Genomic DNA, 19083 nt, shown 5'->3' with positions numbered 1-19083 from the left:
GGGGACATGAGGAGGGCAGTAATAACTGACACACGGGGGACATGAGGAGGGCAGTAATAACTGACACACGGGGGACATGAGGAGGGCAGTAATAACTGACACACGGGGGAGATAATGGGACATTAATAACTGATACAGAAATGTGGGATGAGGAGACAGTAATAATGGACACGAGGGGAGATGAGGAAACACAAATGACTGACACACAGTGGGGATTTGAATGAATGAGAGATGGAGATATGAGGGGCAGTAACGACTGTGACACAGGGGGTATGAGGGGGACACTAATGACTAGGACACACATGGGACACTTCCCGCGTCTGCATCCATTCGGGGGTCCCGTCCCGGGTGTGTATTCACTCAGGGGTCCAGTCCAGTGTGTGTATTCATTCAGGGGTCCAGTCCAGGGTGTGTATTCATTCAGGGGTCCAGTCCAGTGTGTGTGTATTCATTCAGGGGTCCAGTCCAGTGTGTGTATTCATTCAGGGGTCCAGTCCAGTGTGTGTGTATTCATTCAGGGGTCCAGTCCAGTGTTTGTGTATTCATTCACGTGTCCAGTCCAGTGTGTGTGTATTCATTCAGGGGTCCAGTCCAGTGTGTGTGTATTCATTCAGGGGTCCAGTCCAGTGTGTGTGTATTCATTCAGGGGTCCAGTCCAGTGTGTGTATTCATTCAGGGGTCCAGTCCAGGGTGTGTATATTCATTCAGGGGTCCAGTCCAGGGTGTGTATATTCATTCAGGGGTCCAGTCCAGGGTGTGTATATTCATTCAGGGGTCCAGTCCAGTGTGTATATTCATTCAGGGGTCCAGTCCAGTGTGTGTGTGTATTCATTCAGGGGTCCAGTCCAGGGTGTGTATATTCATTCAGGGGTCCGGTCCAGGGTGTGTATATTCATTCAGGGGCCCGTCCAGGGTGTGTATATTCATTCAGGGGTCCAGTCCAGTGTGTGTATATTCATTCAGGGGTCCAGTCCAGTGTGTGTATATTCATTCAGGGGTCCAGTCCAGTGTGTGTATATTCATTCAGGGGTCCAGTCCAGTGTGTGTATATTCATTCAGGGGTCCAGTCCAGTGTGTGTATTCATTCAGGGGTCCAGTCCAGGGTGTGTATATTCATTCAGGGGTCCAGTCCAGGGTGTGTATATTCATTCTGGGGGTCCAGTCCAGGGTGTGTATTCATTCAGGGGTCCAGTCCAGGGTGTGTATATTCATTCAGGGGTCGGGTCCAGTCCAGGGTGTGTATATTCATTCAGGGGTCCAGTCCAGTGTGTGTGTATTCATTCAGGGGTCCAGTCCAGTGTGTGTATTCATTCAGGGGTCCAGTCCAGGGTGTGTATTCATTCAGGGGTCCAGTCCAGGGTGTGTATATTCATTCAGGGGTCGGGTCCAGTCCAGGGTGTGTATATTCATTCAGGGGTCCAGTCCAGTGTGTGTGTATTCATTCAGGGGTCCAGTCCAGTGTGTGTGTATTCATTCAGGGGTCCAGTCCAGTGTGTGTGTATTCATTCAGGGGTCCAGTCCAGTGTGTGTGTATTCATTCAGGGGTCCAGTCCAGTGTGTGTGTATTCATTCAGGGGTCCAGTCCAGTGTGTGTGTATTCATTCAGGGGTCCAGTCCAGTGTGTGTGTATTCATTCAGGGGTCCGGTCCAGTCCAGTGTGTGTGTATTCATTCAGGGGTCCAGTCCAGTGTGTGTGTATTCATTCAGGGGTCCAGTCCAGTGTGTGTGTATTCATTCAGGGGTCCAGTCCAGTGTGTGTATTCATTCAGGGGTCCAGTCCAGTGTGTGTATTCATTCAGGGGTCCAGTCCAGGGTGTGTATTCATTCTGGGGTCCAGTGTGTGTGTATTCATTCAGGGGTCCAGTCCAGTGTGTGTATTCATTCAGGGGTCCAGTCCAGTGTGTGTATTCATTCAGGGGTCCAGTCCAGGGTGTGTATTCATTCAGGGGTCCAGTGTGTGTGTATTCATTCAGGGGTCCAGTGTGTGTGTATTCATTCAGGGGTCCAGTCCAGTGTGTGTGTATTCATTCAGGGGTCCAGTCCAGGGAGTGTATTCATTCAGGGGTCCAGTCCAGTGTGTGTATTCATTTAGGGGTCCAGTCCAGGGTGTGTATTCATTCAGGGGTCCAGTCCAGTGTGTGTATTCATTTAGGGGTCCAGTCCAGTGTGAGTATTCATTCAGGGGTCCAGTCCAGTGTGAGTATTCATTCAGGGGTCCAGTCCAGGGAGTGTATTCATTCAGGGGTCCAGTCCAGTGTGTGTGTATTCATTCAGGGGTCCAGTCCAGGGTGTGTATTCATTCAGGGGTCCAGTCCAGGGTGTGTATTCATTCAGGGGTCCAGTCCAGGGTGTGTATTCATTCAGGGGTCCAGTCCAGTGTGTGTGTATTCATTTAGGGGTCCAGTCCAGGGTGTGTATTCATTCAGGGCTCCTGTTCTGGGTCTGTATTCACTCTAGCGTCCCCTTTATGGTCTGTATTAATTCAGGGGTCCCCTCCAGCTCAAACTACAACTACCAGCATACTTTATCAACAACCATCCAGAAATATGATGCACTCACACTGCTTATCACAAAACACAGACCAGCTACTACTAACCCATAACGCGTTGCGTGACCTGTGCACATGATTCTCTACCTACCGAACGTCTCACATCAGCCGCCAGTATTACCGGAGAAGCATCCCAAGCAGCAAACAGGTATCTACAGACTGTAGCCAGTTTTCAAAATGGCGGCAACTGGCCGCAATCCCATAAGCCGCTGCGAGATCCGTCCAATGACAGAGCACGTTTCTCCGCGCTATCAAAAGCCCGCCCCTCGTTGTCAAGGGAGCGTGAAACCGTCCTCTGGTGGCTTCCTGGTTACGCAGACGCGTTGCTTCCCTGTCCATAGTAACAGATGAAGGGAAAGCTGTATATGGAGGGAGCACATAAGACCAGTGTACTCCTGCAGATACAATAACATCTGCATATCCTACAGTAATATACAGAATAATACAAAACAATACACAGGTCATATATCCATACAGTACTGCTATAATAAAGCTTTGTTTACATTGCTGCTTGGAGCCTCTATTGTGTGTTCTGTATCTTTCACATGTTAACTTTTTCATGCGTTTTTCACACATTTGTCATGCGTTTTTCACACATTTGTCATGCGTTTTTCACACATTTTTCCTGCATTCAGGCTGAACAAACCATACACTACACCAGTGTTTCCAAACCAGGCTGCTTCCAGCTGCTGCAAAACTACAACTCCCAGCATGCCCAGACAGCCTTCGGCTGTCTGGGCATGCTGGGAGTTGTAGTTTTGCAGGAGCTGGAGGCACCTTAGTTGGGAAACACTGTACTGCACAAACACAGAATAGGAGATCCAGATTTTCTCTCTATACACACCCTAAGGTTAGGTTCACATTTAGAAATTTCCAACTGGAAACATGGCCAGAGATTCGGAGGGTGTCCGGTGCCGACTGAATCAGTCAGCAGTAGGACCATGCGGATATTGCCGTCCCCATAGACGGCAATGTATTCCGCATGGATTGTGCCAAAAGAATGACCAAGAACATTCTTTTGGTGGCAGAATTTCAGCAGCAGAAACTCTGCAGTGTGGTCTGTCCATCGGAATCCTGTTGACAGCCATGGGATTCTGCTGCACCTGAATTTCGGAGAGGTATTTCTAAGCAGAATCATGTCTAGTGTGAAGCTATCTTAAGAAGAAGAAGCAGCAGGAAGGACATCATAGAGCAGCGCTGAACAATTTATTGTTGTAATTAAGCCCTGGGGTGAGATCTAATACACTGCTCAAAAAAATTAAGGGAACACTTAAACAACACAATTGGGGAGATTCATCATTCAAAGAGTACCGCCGTTTTCTCTGTCTAACTTTTTCCGTTGGAGCGTGTCACACTTCTGTGAAATCACACTGTCTACTCAGGAAAGAACACTGATTGACAATCAATTTCACATGCTGTTGTGCAAATGGAACAGACAACAGGTGGAAATTATTGGAAATTAGCAAGACACCCCAATAAAGGAGTGGTTCTGCAGGTGGTGATCACAGACCACTTCTCAGTTCCTTCAATACTCTTACTGAGGGAAGAAGGTTTTGGCCAAGATCTCGCAATACATGGCCCCATCCATCCTCCCCTCAATACGGTGCAGTCGTCCTGTCTCCTTTGCAGAAAAGCAGCCCCAAAGAATGATGTTTCCACCTCCATGCTTGGGATGGTGTTCTTGGGGTTGTACTCATCCTTCTTCTTCCTCCAAATACAGCAAGTGGAGTTTAGACCAAAAAGCTCTATTTTTGTCTCATCAGACCACATGACCAGTGGCGTTGCTAGGGTTGGTGTCACCCGTTGCGGTAGAAAATGGTGTCACCCCCATACCTCCCCCCTTCCCCCAGTAAGTTTTTAGCCTGTTGTGACAGACACCACTGTTGTAGCGCATTGTGAGAAATTCCAGTATAATAATCAGATATACCAGTTGCCACAGAATGGGAAAGTGTTAAAGAAGTTTTCACCATTGAAATATACAGCTCCCAGAATTACTTAAAGGGGTACTCCACTGGAAAACATTTACTTTTATATCAACTGGTGCCAGAAAGTTAAACAGATTTTTAAATTACTTCTATTTAAAATCTTAATACTTACAGTACTTATAAGCTGGTGTATGCTCCACAGGAAGTTGTGTAGTTCTTTCCAATCTGACCACAGTGCTATTTGCTGATACCTCTGTCCATGTCAGGAACTGTCCAGAGCAGGAGAGGTTTGCTATGGGGATTTGCTCCTACTATGGACAGTTCTTGACATGGACAGAGGTGTCAGCACAGAGCACTGTGGTCAGACAGAGAAGAAATTAAAAAAGAAAATAATTTCCTGTGAATCGCTTATACAGCAGCTAATAAGTACTGGAAGGATTAAGATTTTTAAATAGAAGTAATTTACAAATCTGTTTAACTTTGTAGCACCAGTTGATTAAAAAAAAATGTTTTCCAGTAGAGTACCCCTTTATGCAGTGGTGAGGTTATGCTGGGAGTTGTGGTTTCACTGACCATAACTGTAGAACTGACAAGTGACTACAGCTCTGATAGGACATAGAGAGGAGAATGTACAATGATATCAGTGACGTCTTCTCTATAGTCTTCCCTTATCTAATTCAGATGGTACATACCGCCAGGACTTGTTCCAGCTAAAACTTCTGTCTGTAGAATGTGACGCCCAGACGTCTCCTCACTATGTCAGCGCATTCTTATCCTCTATATGAAAACAAGTATTATTATAAACCTGCCAGACACTGTATCCTCTAAATATAATACTACTATACACTATACTCTTTGATTATAAACCTTCCATACACCATACCCACTGAATATACTACCACACACTGTAGATTCTGAATATTATACCATCACATACTGTACCCTCTGAATATAAATCTGTCACATACTGTACCCCTGAATATAATACTATCACATACTGTACCCCTGAATATAATACTATCACATACTGTACCCTCTGAATATAATACCAACACATACTGTACACTCTGAATATTTACTACCACCCACTGCGCCCTCTGAATATCATACTTAGAGATGAGCAAACTACAGTAAATTCAACTCATCACAAACTTCTCGGCTCGGCAGTTGATGGCTTTTCCTGCATAAATTAGTTCAGCTTTCAGGTGCTCCCGTGGACTGGAAAAGGTGGATATTGTCCTAGGAGAATCTTTCCTATGAATGTATCCACCTTTTCCAACCCACCGGAGCACCTGAAGGCTGAACTAATTTACTCAGGATAAGTCATCAACTGCTGAGCCGAGAAGTTCGTGACGAATCGAATTTACTGTAAGTTCGCTCATCTCTAATAATACTACCACAAACTGCGCCCTCTGAATATTATACTACCACCCACTGTGCCCTCTGAATATAATACTACCACTAACTGCGCCCTCTGAATATAACGTTGCCATACAGTGCACCCTCTGAATATAATACCACAACCGCAGTAACACCCCTCAACATCCGTTAGCTGATGCTATTACCACGGGAGGGGGGTATTGGTGGTGTTGCTAGTGGATGATTGGGGTGCTACTACTGGGGGGGGGGGTGTTGCTGAAGGATGATGAGGGTGCTACTGGCCATCCCCCCTGGCAGTATCACCCCCATCATCCATCGGCAGGATCATCCTACTGGCAGGAGCACCGCCATCATCCACCATCAGGATCTGCTGATGGAGGTGCTGCTGGGGGGGGGGTGTTGCTGGTGGATGATGAGGGTGCTACTGCCAGGGGGGGAGCATTAGGTAGGCAGCAGTTCCCCCACATTAGGTAGGTAGCAGTTTCCCCACATTAGGTAGCATCTTTCCCCCACATTAGGCAGCATAGATTCCCCACATTTGGTACCAGTTTCCCCACATTAGGTAGGTACCAGTTACCCCACATTAGGTAGCAATTTCCCCACATTAGTTAGCACAGATTCCCCACATTAGGTAGCAGTTTCCCCACATTCGGTAGCACAGATTCCCCACATTAGGTAGCATACACTCCGCACATTAGGTAGCATAGACTCCGCACATTAGGTAACATAGACTCCCCACATTAGGCCGCAGGTTCCCTTGCAGGTTCCCCACAATGCGTCAAAGTCTCCCCCCCCCCCCCCCCCACACACACACACACATGCACACACACACAAAAAAAAAAAACACATACAACACAGAGAGAGACACACACAAACATACACAGTCAGAAAGACACACACTCACAGACAGACACACACAGTCACACACACACACAGTGTCACACACAGAGTCACACACACACACACACACACACACACACACAGTCACACACAGAGTCACACACACACTCAGAGAGTCACACACACAAACATAGATAGAGACAGACACACACACTCAATCATCCAGCGCAGCGATCCTTCTCACCGGGCGCAATGCGAGTGACGTAACTGACGTCCCCCTGCGCGGCCATGCGGTGTGACGTCAGGCCGGCGCAGACGTGGGAGCGGAGGCCGTGCACAGTACTGGTGAAGGTGAGGGGGGGGGGGGGCGTGATGACTGACGGGCGCACTGAAAGAGGGGGGGGGGGGGGGTTTGCTAACGGACGGGCGCACCGCAAACACAGCGCAGGCGGGGGGGGTGGGGGGGTGCTGACGGATGGGAGGCCGGTCGGGCACAGTAGGGGGGTGTCAGTGTAGCTGGGGAGGGCGTCTTGGTGTCACCCCATTAGGTTGGTGTCACCCGGTGCGGGCCGCAACCCCCGCACCCCGGTCGCAACGCCACTGCACATGACCTTCTCCCTTTTCTCCTCTGGATCATCCAGACGGTCCCTGGACAAGTGCTGGCTTGAGCAGGAGGACCTTGCGTGAGCTGCAGGATTTTAATCCATTACAACGTAGTGTGTTACTAATGGTTCTCTTGGAGACTGTGGTCCCAGCTCTCTACAGGTCATTGACCAGGTCCTGCCATGTAGTTCTGGGGTGATTCCTCACCTTACTCATGATCATTGATGCACCACGAGGTGAGATCTTGCATGGAGCCCCAAACTGAGGTAGATTGACCGTCATCTTGGACTTATTCCACCAGCTGAACCCACCCTTCCTATGTTCCATCTACCCACCTCCCTGCTAGATGCCCAGTTGCAAGCTCAATAAACACGCTTTATTGTTCAAGCTCATGTGTTTGAGGTGAGTGCTCCGACGCGGCTTTCTATTATGTATTCATGCTGATCCTCTTCTTAGTCTGTGAGCACCATACAACACACATATAAAGGCTATGTACCGTGAATACTGCTTATGCTGGTCCTGCTAATACAGGATTGCTATAGTGGCTTATCGTGTCTGGACTTTTTGCTTATTGTCCTGTAGCCTATCCCAGCCTTGTGCAGATCTACAATTTTATCCCTGATGTCCTTACACAGCTCTCTGATCTTGGACATTGTGGAGAGATTGGAGTCTGTTTGATTGGGTGTGTGGACAGGTGTCTTTTATACAGGTAACAAGTTCAAACAGGTGCAGTTAATACAGGTAATGAGTGGAGAACAGGGGGGCTTCTTAAAGAAAAAATAACAGGTCTGTGAGACCCAGAATTCTTACTGGTTGGTAGGTGATCAAATACTTATGTCATGCAATAAAATGCTAATTAATTAAAAAAAAAATCATACAATGTAATTTTCTGGAATTTTGCTTTAGATTTCACCTCTCACAGTTGAAGAGTACATATGATAAAGATTACATGCTTTTAAGTAGGAAAACCTGCAAAATCGGCAGTGTATCAAATACTTGTTCTCCCCACTGTATTAAGATCAGCTTATAATCGGGATAAGAAGCTATTGTCCACATTAGACAACTTATAATGCTCTGAATATAAGCCCATTGCAATAAGCTGACCTGGTTGTGGCAAAAGGGTTAATTTCTCCCAAGTTTGGTTGATGCATCTTACATTGTTGTGTGCCCGGGCCAATCAGGAGCCATGGACAACAGGCCAATTAATTTGGCCTCAGCATCCACACCCTTCTTAGGTGGGATCTAGCCAGTCTGTTTCTTCTTTGCAGTGTTTGAGTTCTTTCTCCACTAAATTGCTCCTTGCTTGATCTATCCTGTGTGTTTTGACCCTTGGATAAGTGACCTGACTATTCTTCTGTTTTTTGTATTTGTACTGAGAGCACTCTAGGTTTGGATTCAGCCCATCTGACTACTCAGACTGTTTGTCTGTTTATCGCGTGTTTTGTATCTAGTTCTGTCTGTTAACCCATTGGGGGACATTTACTAATCTAGTCTATTCTGGGTATGCTTATAGACCAGCGTATGTGGTAGTCTCCTGTCTATTGTGCTCCTAATTTATCAAAGGTCTCACAGCCCTTGATAAATTCTGTGCTCAGACTTCAGGGTCTACAGCTTAAACTGCATTTAGACCTGCTCCAACATGGTCTGACATTTCAGCGTATTTTGGGCAGATGCGACTTATCGCAAAAAAGTCGCTTTTGATAAATTCAGCACCAATGCATTTTCCAATGCATTTCCGTCTAAAATAGACTTGAATGCATCATGTTCTAAAAATCCTCTACAGCAAAAGTCGCAGAAAAGTCGCACATATTTAGACTGCGACTTTCTGTGCGACAAATTTAGACAGGAAAAACCAGTCTAAATCCTTTGATAAATCTCCCCCATTGTGTCTTGACCTGCTTCCCCTGACATCTGTACAGTGTTTGTGTATTGTAATGGACTTTACTACACCTTGCACTGTACCAGAGCAGGATATGGCACCGTGGTTGGGGTCATCCTATTAAGAAAGTGGGTACCTCAAAAGGCAGGGACAGTGGTCTGAAGGAGCTCATTTTCCCCTGCCCAACGTGACATCCATGTTATATAAACAACACTACTACTGAGAGCAAAACTGACATAATTGTATTGCTAAGGAAAGCTTGTATCCAATATGACAAAACTGAAAAATGATATTCCAGAAAAAAAGACGTACATTACCTAAGGCTGTAAATGCTATAAACTGGTATGATGACAGATTTCCTCCTATAAATTCTGTATGCTAGAAGAATGCCATTTATATCTATCTCAGCAGCAATAAAACAAAAAGTAAAGCAGGTCGGATCACACTGTCCCGGTGGTGAACATGTTAAAACGATAGCTGACAAACCCTGAGTTAACGTGAAGGAATCGTTCCATAAGCCCCTGTTATGCTTCTCATTAAAACTGATAATCTTTTAAGAAATGTTCCCACAAACTGCATACACTAAACTGTCTTAAGACAATTAGCTCAGCTGTCAAACACAGTTAACTTTTATTTCTTAAAACACTAAACAATATACAGTAAATCACCCTGGCGCCATTGTAAGAATGCTCAAATATCTGCGTGGGTGTGTCGTTCCTGTGGTGTATCCTGTGCTCACAGGTACATCCACTATAAAGTGTCTAGTAAAGCCAAAAAACAAGAAATCGTCAGAATCTTCATCCTGAATTAGGTGTCATAGGCGTCCAAGGGAGCTCACAGGTCATCGCAGCATGCTGATGGTGTTTCTAATGAAATATTCTAATGCAAAAACGTAGGGGATAAAACAGTAAAGAGAAAAAGCCAACATAAATGCAGACATTTTTAGAAAAAAAAAAAGTGCAAAATTAGGGAGCAGTTTTTTTTTAGCAGTTTTATGTATCCAGCCCCCCCCCCCCTCCCCCTTGCAGTCTCCGGAACAGGACGACTGTCGTCAGTGAAGGAGTGCGAGTAGACAGCACACGCTCCATTCGTTTCTATGAGAGTGCCGAAGATGCCCATATGTATGGTCATCTCTTGGATCCCCATAGTAGATGAGGTGGAGTGGTAGCTAAGCCCACATGCAGATATTTTCATTGTAATGTAGCAGCTCACATTCCACAGGTTGGACCATTTATATGGATACACCTTAATAAAATGGGAATGGTTGGTGATATTAACTTCCTGTTTGTTACACATTAGTATATGTGGGGGGGGGGGGGAACTTTTCAAGATCGGTGGTGACCATGGTGGCCATTTTGAATCCAACTTTTGTTTTTTCAATAGGAAGAGGGTCATGTGACACATCAAACTTATTGGGAATGTCACAAGAAAAACAATGATGTGCTTGGTTTTAACGTAACTTTATTCTTTCAAGAGTTACAAGTTTCTGCCCACTTATAAAATGTGTTCAATGTGCTGCCCATTGTGTTGGATTGTCAATGCAACCCTCTTCTCCCACTCTTCACACACTGATAGCAACACCGCAGGAGAAATGCTAGCACAGGCTTCCAGTATCCGTAGTTTCAGGTGCTGCACATCTTGTATCTTCACAGCATAGACAATTGCCTTCAGATGACCCCAAAGATAAACGTCTAAGGGGGTCAGATCGGGAGACCTTGGGGGCCATTCAACTTGCCCACGACGACCAATCCCCTTTCCAGGAAACTGTTCATCTAGGAATGCTCGGACCTGACACCCATAATGTGGTGATGCACCATCTTGCTGGAAAAACTCAGGGAACGTGCCAGCTTCAGTGCATAAAGAGGGAAACACATCATCATGTAGCAATTTCCCATATCCAGTGGCCTTGAGGTTTCCATTGATGAAGAATGGCCCCACTATCATTGTACCCCATAAACCACACCATACCATCAATTTTTGTGTTCCAACAGTCTTGGAGGGCTCTATCCAATGTGGGTTAGTGTCAGACCAATAGCGGTGGTTTTGTTTGTTAACTTCACCACTCACATAAAAGTTTCCTCATCACTGAACAAAATCTTCTGCGTAAACTGAGGGTCCTATTCCAATTTTTGTTTTGCCCATTCTGCAGCACCTGAAACTATGGATACTGGAAGCCTGTGCTAGCATTTCTCCTGCGGTGTTGCTATCAGTGTGTGAAGAGTGGGAGAAGAGGGTTGCATTGACAATCCAACACAATGGGCAGCACATTGAACACATTTTATAAGTGGTCAGAAACTTGTAAGTAACTCATGAAAGAATAAAGTTACGTTAAAACCAAGCACATCATTGTTTTTCTTGTGAAATTCCCAATAAGTTTGATGTGTCACATGACCCTATTCCTATTGAAAAAACAAAAGTTGGATTCAAAATGGCTGACTTCAAAATGGCCACCATGGTCACCTCCCATCTTGAAAAGTTTCCCCCCTCACATATACTAATGTGCCACAAACAGGAAGTTAATATCACCAACCATTCCCATTTTATTAAGGTGTATCCATATAAATGGCCCTCCCTTTACAATGCAGAGAGTAGTTTGTGTGGACTATTCCTTATTGGAGTGTGAAAGGGGGAGATGGGGACCTTAAAAGGGGTACTCCGCCCCTAGACTGCTTCTTTCCTATCCAAAGTATAGGGGATGCCTGATCACAGGGTCCTGCTGCTGGAGACCCCCAAGATCTCTGCTGCAGCACCCCGGCCATTCGGTGCACGGCTCTGTGATGTGACGGCCATACCCTTCAATGCGAGTCTATGGGAGGGGGCGTGACGACAGTCACGCCTCCTCCCACAGACTTGCATTGAGAGGGCATGGCCGTGACGTCACGAGCCTCCGGCGTTGAACTCGGCGCTCTAAACGAACGCCGGGTGCAGGACAGAGATCACATTTGTTCCCAGCGGCGGGACCCCCGCCATCAGACATCTTATCCCCTATGCTTTGGATAGGGGAAAAGATGTCTAGGGGCGGAGTACCCCATTAAGCAGAAAGCAGCTCCAATGATGTTGCAACAGAATGAAATGTGTTTAAAATTGTCGACAATTCTGTAGCCCGCGAGCAGTCTGCTGCTAAAGTGAGCAATCTACAGATTTGTCAGAAGTCCTATGCAAATATATGAGATATGCTGTGAATTCATAGATTGCTCACTATAGAAGTGGGGAACTCACAGGCTAGAGAGTTATAGGTAACATCCTTGCGAGTTGTGCTTTAACATTTGTCATTTTGGAACGTTATTTTATTTTCTTCCCTTTATTACAGAATGTGGCTCTTTTCTGTCCACGTGGTCTCAGAATTGGTGGAGGAACAAAAATCCCATGATGTGAAGAACTTTGGCCGGTCATATGGTCCCTCTCTACACAGTCAACACTCTAGATGATTGAATATTTTATAAGATACAGGACAGGTGAGAATTGCTATGCTTTTATTTTTGTTCCCACCCTTGCTCCAGCAGAGCATGAAATAAACCTGGAAAGCGTTGCTCATATTTATTTGCCATTATCCGCACCTGTAAAGTGGTCATTGTTAATATCTGAAAAATAGTTCTGTTTGTTGACAACATGGAGTGAAGCCAAGGTCAGTATGACTGCAAACACACGAGTGATGTATCAGTATATAAAATGGGCAGAACCTTATGTGTACTGTATATTAAAAGATTCATTTTATACTACAATCCCATATGGGTGCGTCCACACGGCCGTCTGTCCCCGTTTTATTTTTCTCCATTTAGGTTCAGTTGTTGCTGCTTGTAAACGGATTACGAACGGTTGTAAAATAATCCCATTGCGATCAATGGGATTTTTTTTTACAATCCTTTCACACTCGTTTGCACCAGTCTGTGCTCATTTCTGCAGTATTTTTTCTCCCGTCAAAGAAAAGGAAGAAAAAATTGATACAGTAAATTTTACATTGAAGTCTATGGAAAATGGATGAACCTTTAATGTCATCCGTTTGCATCCGTTCCTACTTCTGAGCACGCTCAGAACAAAAAAAAATTTGGGGGGTGTTTATTAACTGAACAATAACGGATCCAAACGGATCACATCCGTTTGCATCCATTGTGTTTTTTTTATTTTTAAAGTCAGTTTTTATTTTTGATGGGAGAAGAACAGGACGGGTCTAGACGGCAGTGTGAACGCAGCCTAGTATTTAGCAGTGATTCACTACTGCATTATGTAGTACAGCCAACAAAAAAAGAGCTACGGTCATTTGTAAAAGCCTTTGACAGTTCTGAACATGTCAAAAGTTTAGATCACACAGGGTCACAGTCCTGAGACCTGCTGAAATCTCGAGTTATAACCCTGAAAAGTGTGCGGTAGTGCTCTATACTGCCCAACTGGTAAATGCGGTAAGAGTCTCTGGTTTGAGTGACAGTAGGCATGTGGGGCATGTGCTGCCGCACACTTTAGCCGGCTATAACTCGCCATCACAGCAGGTCTCAGGACTGAGACCCAGTGTGATCTAATCTTTTGACGGATCTGGACATGATGTCAAAAGTTTTTCCTAAGACACTGATGTTGCACACCTCATCAATAAATATTGGTGTGTTGGGGTTTAGATTGGTAAGGCCAGGTTACAGATGGAAAATTCCTCAGTATTCTGGCATTAATTGTGCCAAAACTCTCTTCTATGTTTTTATGTTTGCACCACATTTAGAAAGAGTTCGAGACACTTTTTAGACACCTCTGTAAAATGGGATTTAGCTTTAATAAAAGGAGCGTTGCTGAAGATGCGACACTGCGCACCAATATTGTGCCAGAAGAATATGATCCATCTGAAGCAGCCTGAGCCACTGTGATAAATCCGGGTAATCTACAGTTTTAGTATATGTGGGCACATAAGTGAAATAAGTAAAGAACATTAAGATTAGGACATCCTTTCTTCTATTAATCTGTGCAACAGTAAGTGTCCCACCAGAAACACGTCCCTAAGGTAGATGGTCCTTCGCTATAACAGGACCTATATATTGCTATTCTGACACCTTTCAAAATCAGAATTCTGTTAAAGGTTGGCGACTCTTTACATATCCCACCCAAGGGATGTAACCTTCCGGTGGACACTTCTTTTTATGCGTCTAGCGGGTGGCATTTTTGCATAGGTCTTCAAAGAGGTCTTACTCATCACCAGTGGTAAAATACAGTACTACAAGTGGGGGAAATGGACATTTTCTGTAACTAAAGACAAAAAAAAAATTCCAAAAATGGAAGATCCTCTTGTTTTTTTGTTAAAGAAGCATCCCAGGAAAACATCTGCTTATATAGTGCAGCAATAAGAGAATAATGTAGAGGTGTATGCATTGAGCTCACCCGGTTTAGCTCATGTGGCAGCCATACTGATTTATGGATTTTGCAAAGGGGGAAGGGGGGTCCACAGCTCACAAGCTGGTCTGTCACACTTACCGAGGCAGAGCAGATATGCAGCAAAATACGGCACGTGTAACCCTACCCTAAGAGGGAGGTTTATCAAAACTTGTGCAGAGGAAACTGGAGGCAACCAGATTGGTTCATTCATTTTTCAAAAAAAAAGGCCTCTGAAAAACGAAAAAGAGGCAATCTGATTGGTTGCTATGGGCAACTGGTCAACTTTTTCTCTGCACAGGTTTTAATTTACCCCATAGTCCCTTTTAACTTCGAGGGTTGTATTTGATGTAGGTTTAATAATCCATTTATTTATTATTATGTACATTGGTGTGGGGTTTTTTGGTGCAATTAGGGTTATTTTCAGAACATCTATTTTATGGTCAGAACTTTTCTCCACAGAATTATTATTATTATTATTATTTTTTAAGTAGACATCCTTAATTATGTAGGTTCCTTTTGCAAATGAATTGCCACACCCCTTTTGTTTTTAAATAGATTTTGGTTGGTTTTGTGTATTTTATCCGGCGCATGCTGGCCCAGACATGTTGCAAACAGCAGGCACCAAAAGAACAAACCAACCAACAAAACCTAATGGAAAGAGCTTAGTAAATGAGGGTCATTGAGCATATTATATATACATATCCTGATCCCATAGAGATAGCAGTAGCAGCATACAGATATGGGAAAGGAAGGGTCTGGAAGCTGCTAAGAGGGATAAAATGATTATGTCAGTTGACCCATGACTGACCATTTTCTGTTGGTCAGGCTGGTCATCACATGACCCAGTTACAGAATAAAAAGCATGGATGTAGCTGTGCTGGAATAGAAAAGATGGCACTGTAGGAGTAATGAGGGTAAGTGTGCACAATATAGGCAATAAAAGATCTTTAAAATTACAATGAATTCTGAGATACAATAACTTAAAATCCTTAAAAGGAAAACTCCATAAAAACTGGATACACAGAATAAAGCGCTGCGGAATCTGTAGGCGCTATATAAATAAATAAAATAAATAAATAAAATAGAACCAATAATGATTCCTAGGAAAGAAAACCACCACCTTTCAGGCATTGTACAGAGCATTACACAAGGTCAGTTTTTCCTGAACGATTCCTTTATTAATAAACTCGTGGATACAGGGGGTTTATAGAAGTCTCCTTAGTTTTTTGTGGTGCCGTTTTTTTTTTGTATCTAGCTAAGGAAAGAAAAAGGTGGTCACATTGTGATCTGCAAATTACTGTGACGCAACAGTCACCAGAAACCTGAGATGGACTGAAAAGAGCAGATATTTGCATCTTACAAGGCAACCACATTTACTTTTGGCACAACATGGCGATTTGTGCCACCATCTAAGTACCTGTGTAGTCCTAGCCTAAATTATGACCAAAGTGTCATAATTGCAGATGTAATGTCAGGTCTGGAAATGGTAAAAAGTGAATAGTTACTAGGACAGTAGCAGATGACACAAAAAGAAAAGAGGCTTGAAGTTCTCGCCGGGTACCCATTGTAGGCCATGTGCCCACAATTTTATCAGCTTTCCAAATCTTTCATGCATTTTGCTGTGGATTTTTATAGACATTTTAGAGGGTGAAATCCGAGGCAAAGCCAGAAATAATAATAGAGTATGCTGGAAAGGTGAAAATGTCAACATTACTAGAAAAAAAGGTAATTGGAACCAGCTCACCCAGTTTGTAGATAGTCTGGAATATTGAATCCAATGTTCCTCTGTGTAGTAGGTGCTCGGAAAGAAAGGTCCTGTTGGCTGGACTGGAGTAGTCACATGGGAAAAGATTTATCCAGCACTCCATAACGTCTTAAAAACATTAACTTTATTTAAGCCACGTTAACAAAAAAGGCATAAAAACAAAGTCCTAGGAACTATGTACACAGAAAAGGGCTCTTAATCATGCCAAGAGCCAATGGGCATGTCTTGAAATTTATAGACCCTTTTCCATGTAGTTCATGAAACTAAGGTTTTTATATGTCTTTTTATTTATTTAATTAATTTTTTATTATGGCTGAAATAAAGATTAGGTTTTAAGACGTTATGGAGTTTTAAATAAATCTTCCCTATGGCATAACTCTCAATACACAGATTATTTCACTGCATGTGCATAGACTTTGCTGAACTCCATTCATGATCATTGTACTGCACCTTAGGTACGGCCATTTGGTGTGAATCCAGCACAAAATTAACTCTAGTTTGGAGCCTGGGCCAAGTTCAACCACTGTTTTGGTTTTAGCCAGTGGTCTCCATTCTGTTGCCCTTCAGATTAATAGATTATACAGATTTTTCCACACAAATGATTTCTTAATGTTGCCTACATTTCAGCGAATCTTCCTGCTTTACAGAAAGAGGGGTTTCAGTCTCATCAGTGCAGTTCACCTTATTAAAGGCGTAGTCCAGTTTAGTAAAATGTATTCCCTATCCAAAGGATAAAAGGGATAAATGTCACATCACAGGGTCTGATAGCGGAGGAACCCTTATGCCTTATGATCTCCATGCATAATATGGGAGAGCCAGAGATACACGTGTACAGTGCTTGGCTCTCACTAAGATGCGTGGAGGGCGCGTGCTGACCCCTGCTCAGTGCAGGAGAGTGCAGAAGGGTCCCAGTGGTCAGACCTCCGTAATCTGGAACTTATCCCCTATCCATTGCATAGGGGTTACATTTTCCTAAACTGATTAACCCCTTGGCTGCTAGTGCTGAAGTTCAGCCAGGTGAAATAATTAGATCAGTGTAGCTCCAGCTATTGCTAAACTACAACTCTCAGCATGCCCAACGGCTGTCTGGGTATGCTGGGAATTGTAGTTTTGCAACAGCTAGAGGGCCCCAGTTTGGACATCACTGGTCTAATCTCATGGCCTCCAATAAGATCTTTAGATTTCCCCTCCTAAACCAATAAGAAAACCACACAAAATGGAAATAATTCTTTACTTGTTAAAAGCTTTTTCATATAAAAACAAAAAATTACAATATACAGAGTAAAACCCCTCCCAAGATTAATATACAGCAGCTTTATTACAGCAGCTATGTACAAAAGAGCTTATTTACAAGGCAAGAAAAAGTATATAAACTGATTCATTCTGCTACTGGCAGCCAATATAGTTTAAAGGAGGTAGCTGTAATTGACAAAATAAACTGAAGCTATACATCCCAACCTTGTGCTCTATCCAATAATTTATAATAGAAAGATAAAAAAATATGCTCACTATATACAGCTGAATTTGTAAAACTTCAATCTAGCTTCACGGTTAAGATCGGAATGTGTCTAAAAACAAAAACGTGGGGGGATGGGGTCGTGGTCAGAAAGAACCTATGACAAATTTTGCTTCTTTGTGTACACAGCAATTACTCAAAAACAAACGGATTTAAGGAATGATACAAATGCTGCAATAAAAAAAGAAATCTGATTACTTATTACAAATATAGCAAAATATCTTCGATCGGTTTGGAATAATTTGATTGGCTGGATAGTAAAATATTTTTTAAGTGCTCAAAATTAGTGTGACGTTTGTAAGATTAAATTTTTTATTTATTTTTTTTTTTTTTTTTTTTAAGGGGATAATGCCAGTCTGGGGGGGTTGTCTGATGTTCAGATATGTTAATAAGGCATTTAGTGTTAAAGGTGTTTTCCAGGTATTATCTTCTGTAAGGCCATGTTCACACTTTTTTTAAATAACTAGTTCAATTAAATTTAACAATAAAATGGCCATTTTCCCACACGTACATAAATTTCAAGGCTGTAAAATGAAAAGTGTTCTACAGGATTAGAAAAACATAGCTGCTTTTTTTCCTGAAACAGTGCCACTCAAGTTTGTGTGTGGTATTGCAGATCAGTTCCACTGCAGTGAATGCCACAAACCACCTGATGACAGGTGTGGTGGTGTTTTTTATTTTTGGTTTAAAAAAGCAACTATGTAATTTTTTTCTTATCCTGGATAGCCTGTCTATTTTGAGAAAGAAATATACATATATAAAAAAAAAATGCAAAAAAGCCTAAAACTGGAGCTCAAAAAATTATGTGCAAAATTAGTCTAATTGTTATAGGGTGGCTACTAACTCAACTGTGGATGTGCCAATCTGCCATTTTTATCAGTGGGCTTAAAGGGGTATTCCAGGCCAAAACTTTTTTTAATATATCAACTGGCTCCGGAAAGTTAAACAGATTTGTAAATTACTTCTATAAAAAAATCTTAATCCTTCCAATAGTTATTAGCTTCTGAAGTTGAGTTGTTGTTTTCTGTCTAACTGCTCTCTGATGACTCACGTCCCGGGAGCTGTGCAGTTCCTATGGGGATATTCTCCCATCATGCACAGCTCCCGGGACGTGACATAATCATTGAGCAGTTAGATAGAAAACTTCAGAAGCTAATAACTATTGGAAGGATCAAGATTTTTTAATAGAAGTAATTTACAAATCTGTTTAACTTTCCGGAGCCAGTTGATTTTTTATATTATATATATATATATATATATATATATATTATATTTTTT

At 43.1% G+C, this 19083-nt stretch overlaps 1 protein-coding gene across 3 annotated transcripts in view; it reads right to left on the bottom strand.

Annotated features, from left to right (window-relative positions):
• Nucleotides 1–2831, bottom strand: part of CCDC34 (coiled-coil domain containing 34) — a 46591-nt gene extending 43760 nt beyond the window's left edge. For 2 of the 3 annotated variants that reach the window (XM_056526695.1, XM_056526691.1), the window contains exon 1: nt 2597–2615. In XM_056526695.1, the coding sequence (XP_056382670.1) occupies nt 2597–2600 (4 nt within the window). In that variant the 5' untranslated portion in view covers nt 2601–2615. Of the gene's footprint in view, nt 1–2596; nt 2616–2639 lie in introns of those variants that run through there. The other variant, XM_056526693.1, reaches the window with a different exon arrangement.
• Between the last annotated feature and the right edge of the window lie 16252 nt (nt 2832–19083).

Source organism: Hyla sarda, chromosome 6 (genome assembly GCF_029499605.1).
Source record: "Hyla sarda isolate aHylSar1 chromosome 6, aHylSar1.hap1, whole genome shotgun sequence".
NCBI lineage: Eukaryota > Metazoa > Chordata > Amphibia > Anura > Hylidae > Hyla > Hyla sarda.
The sequence above is the reverse complement of the archived record's forward strand: the minus strand, read 5'-3'. Positions and strand labels throughout refer to the sequence as shown.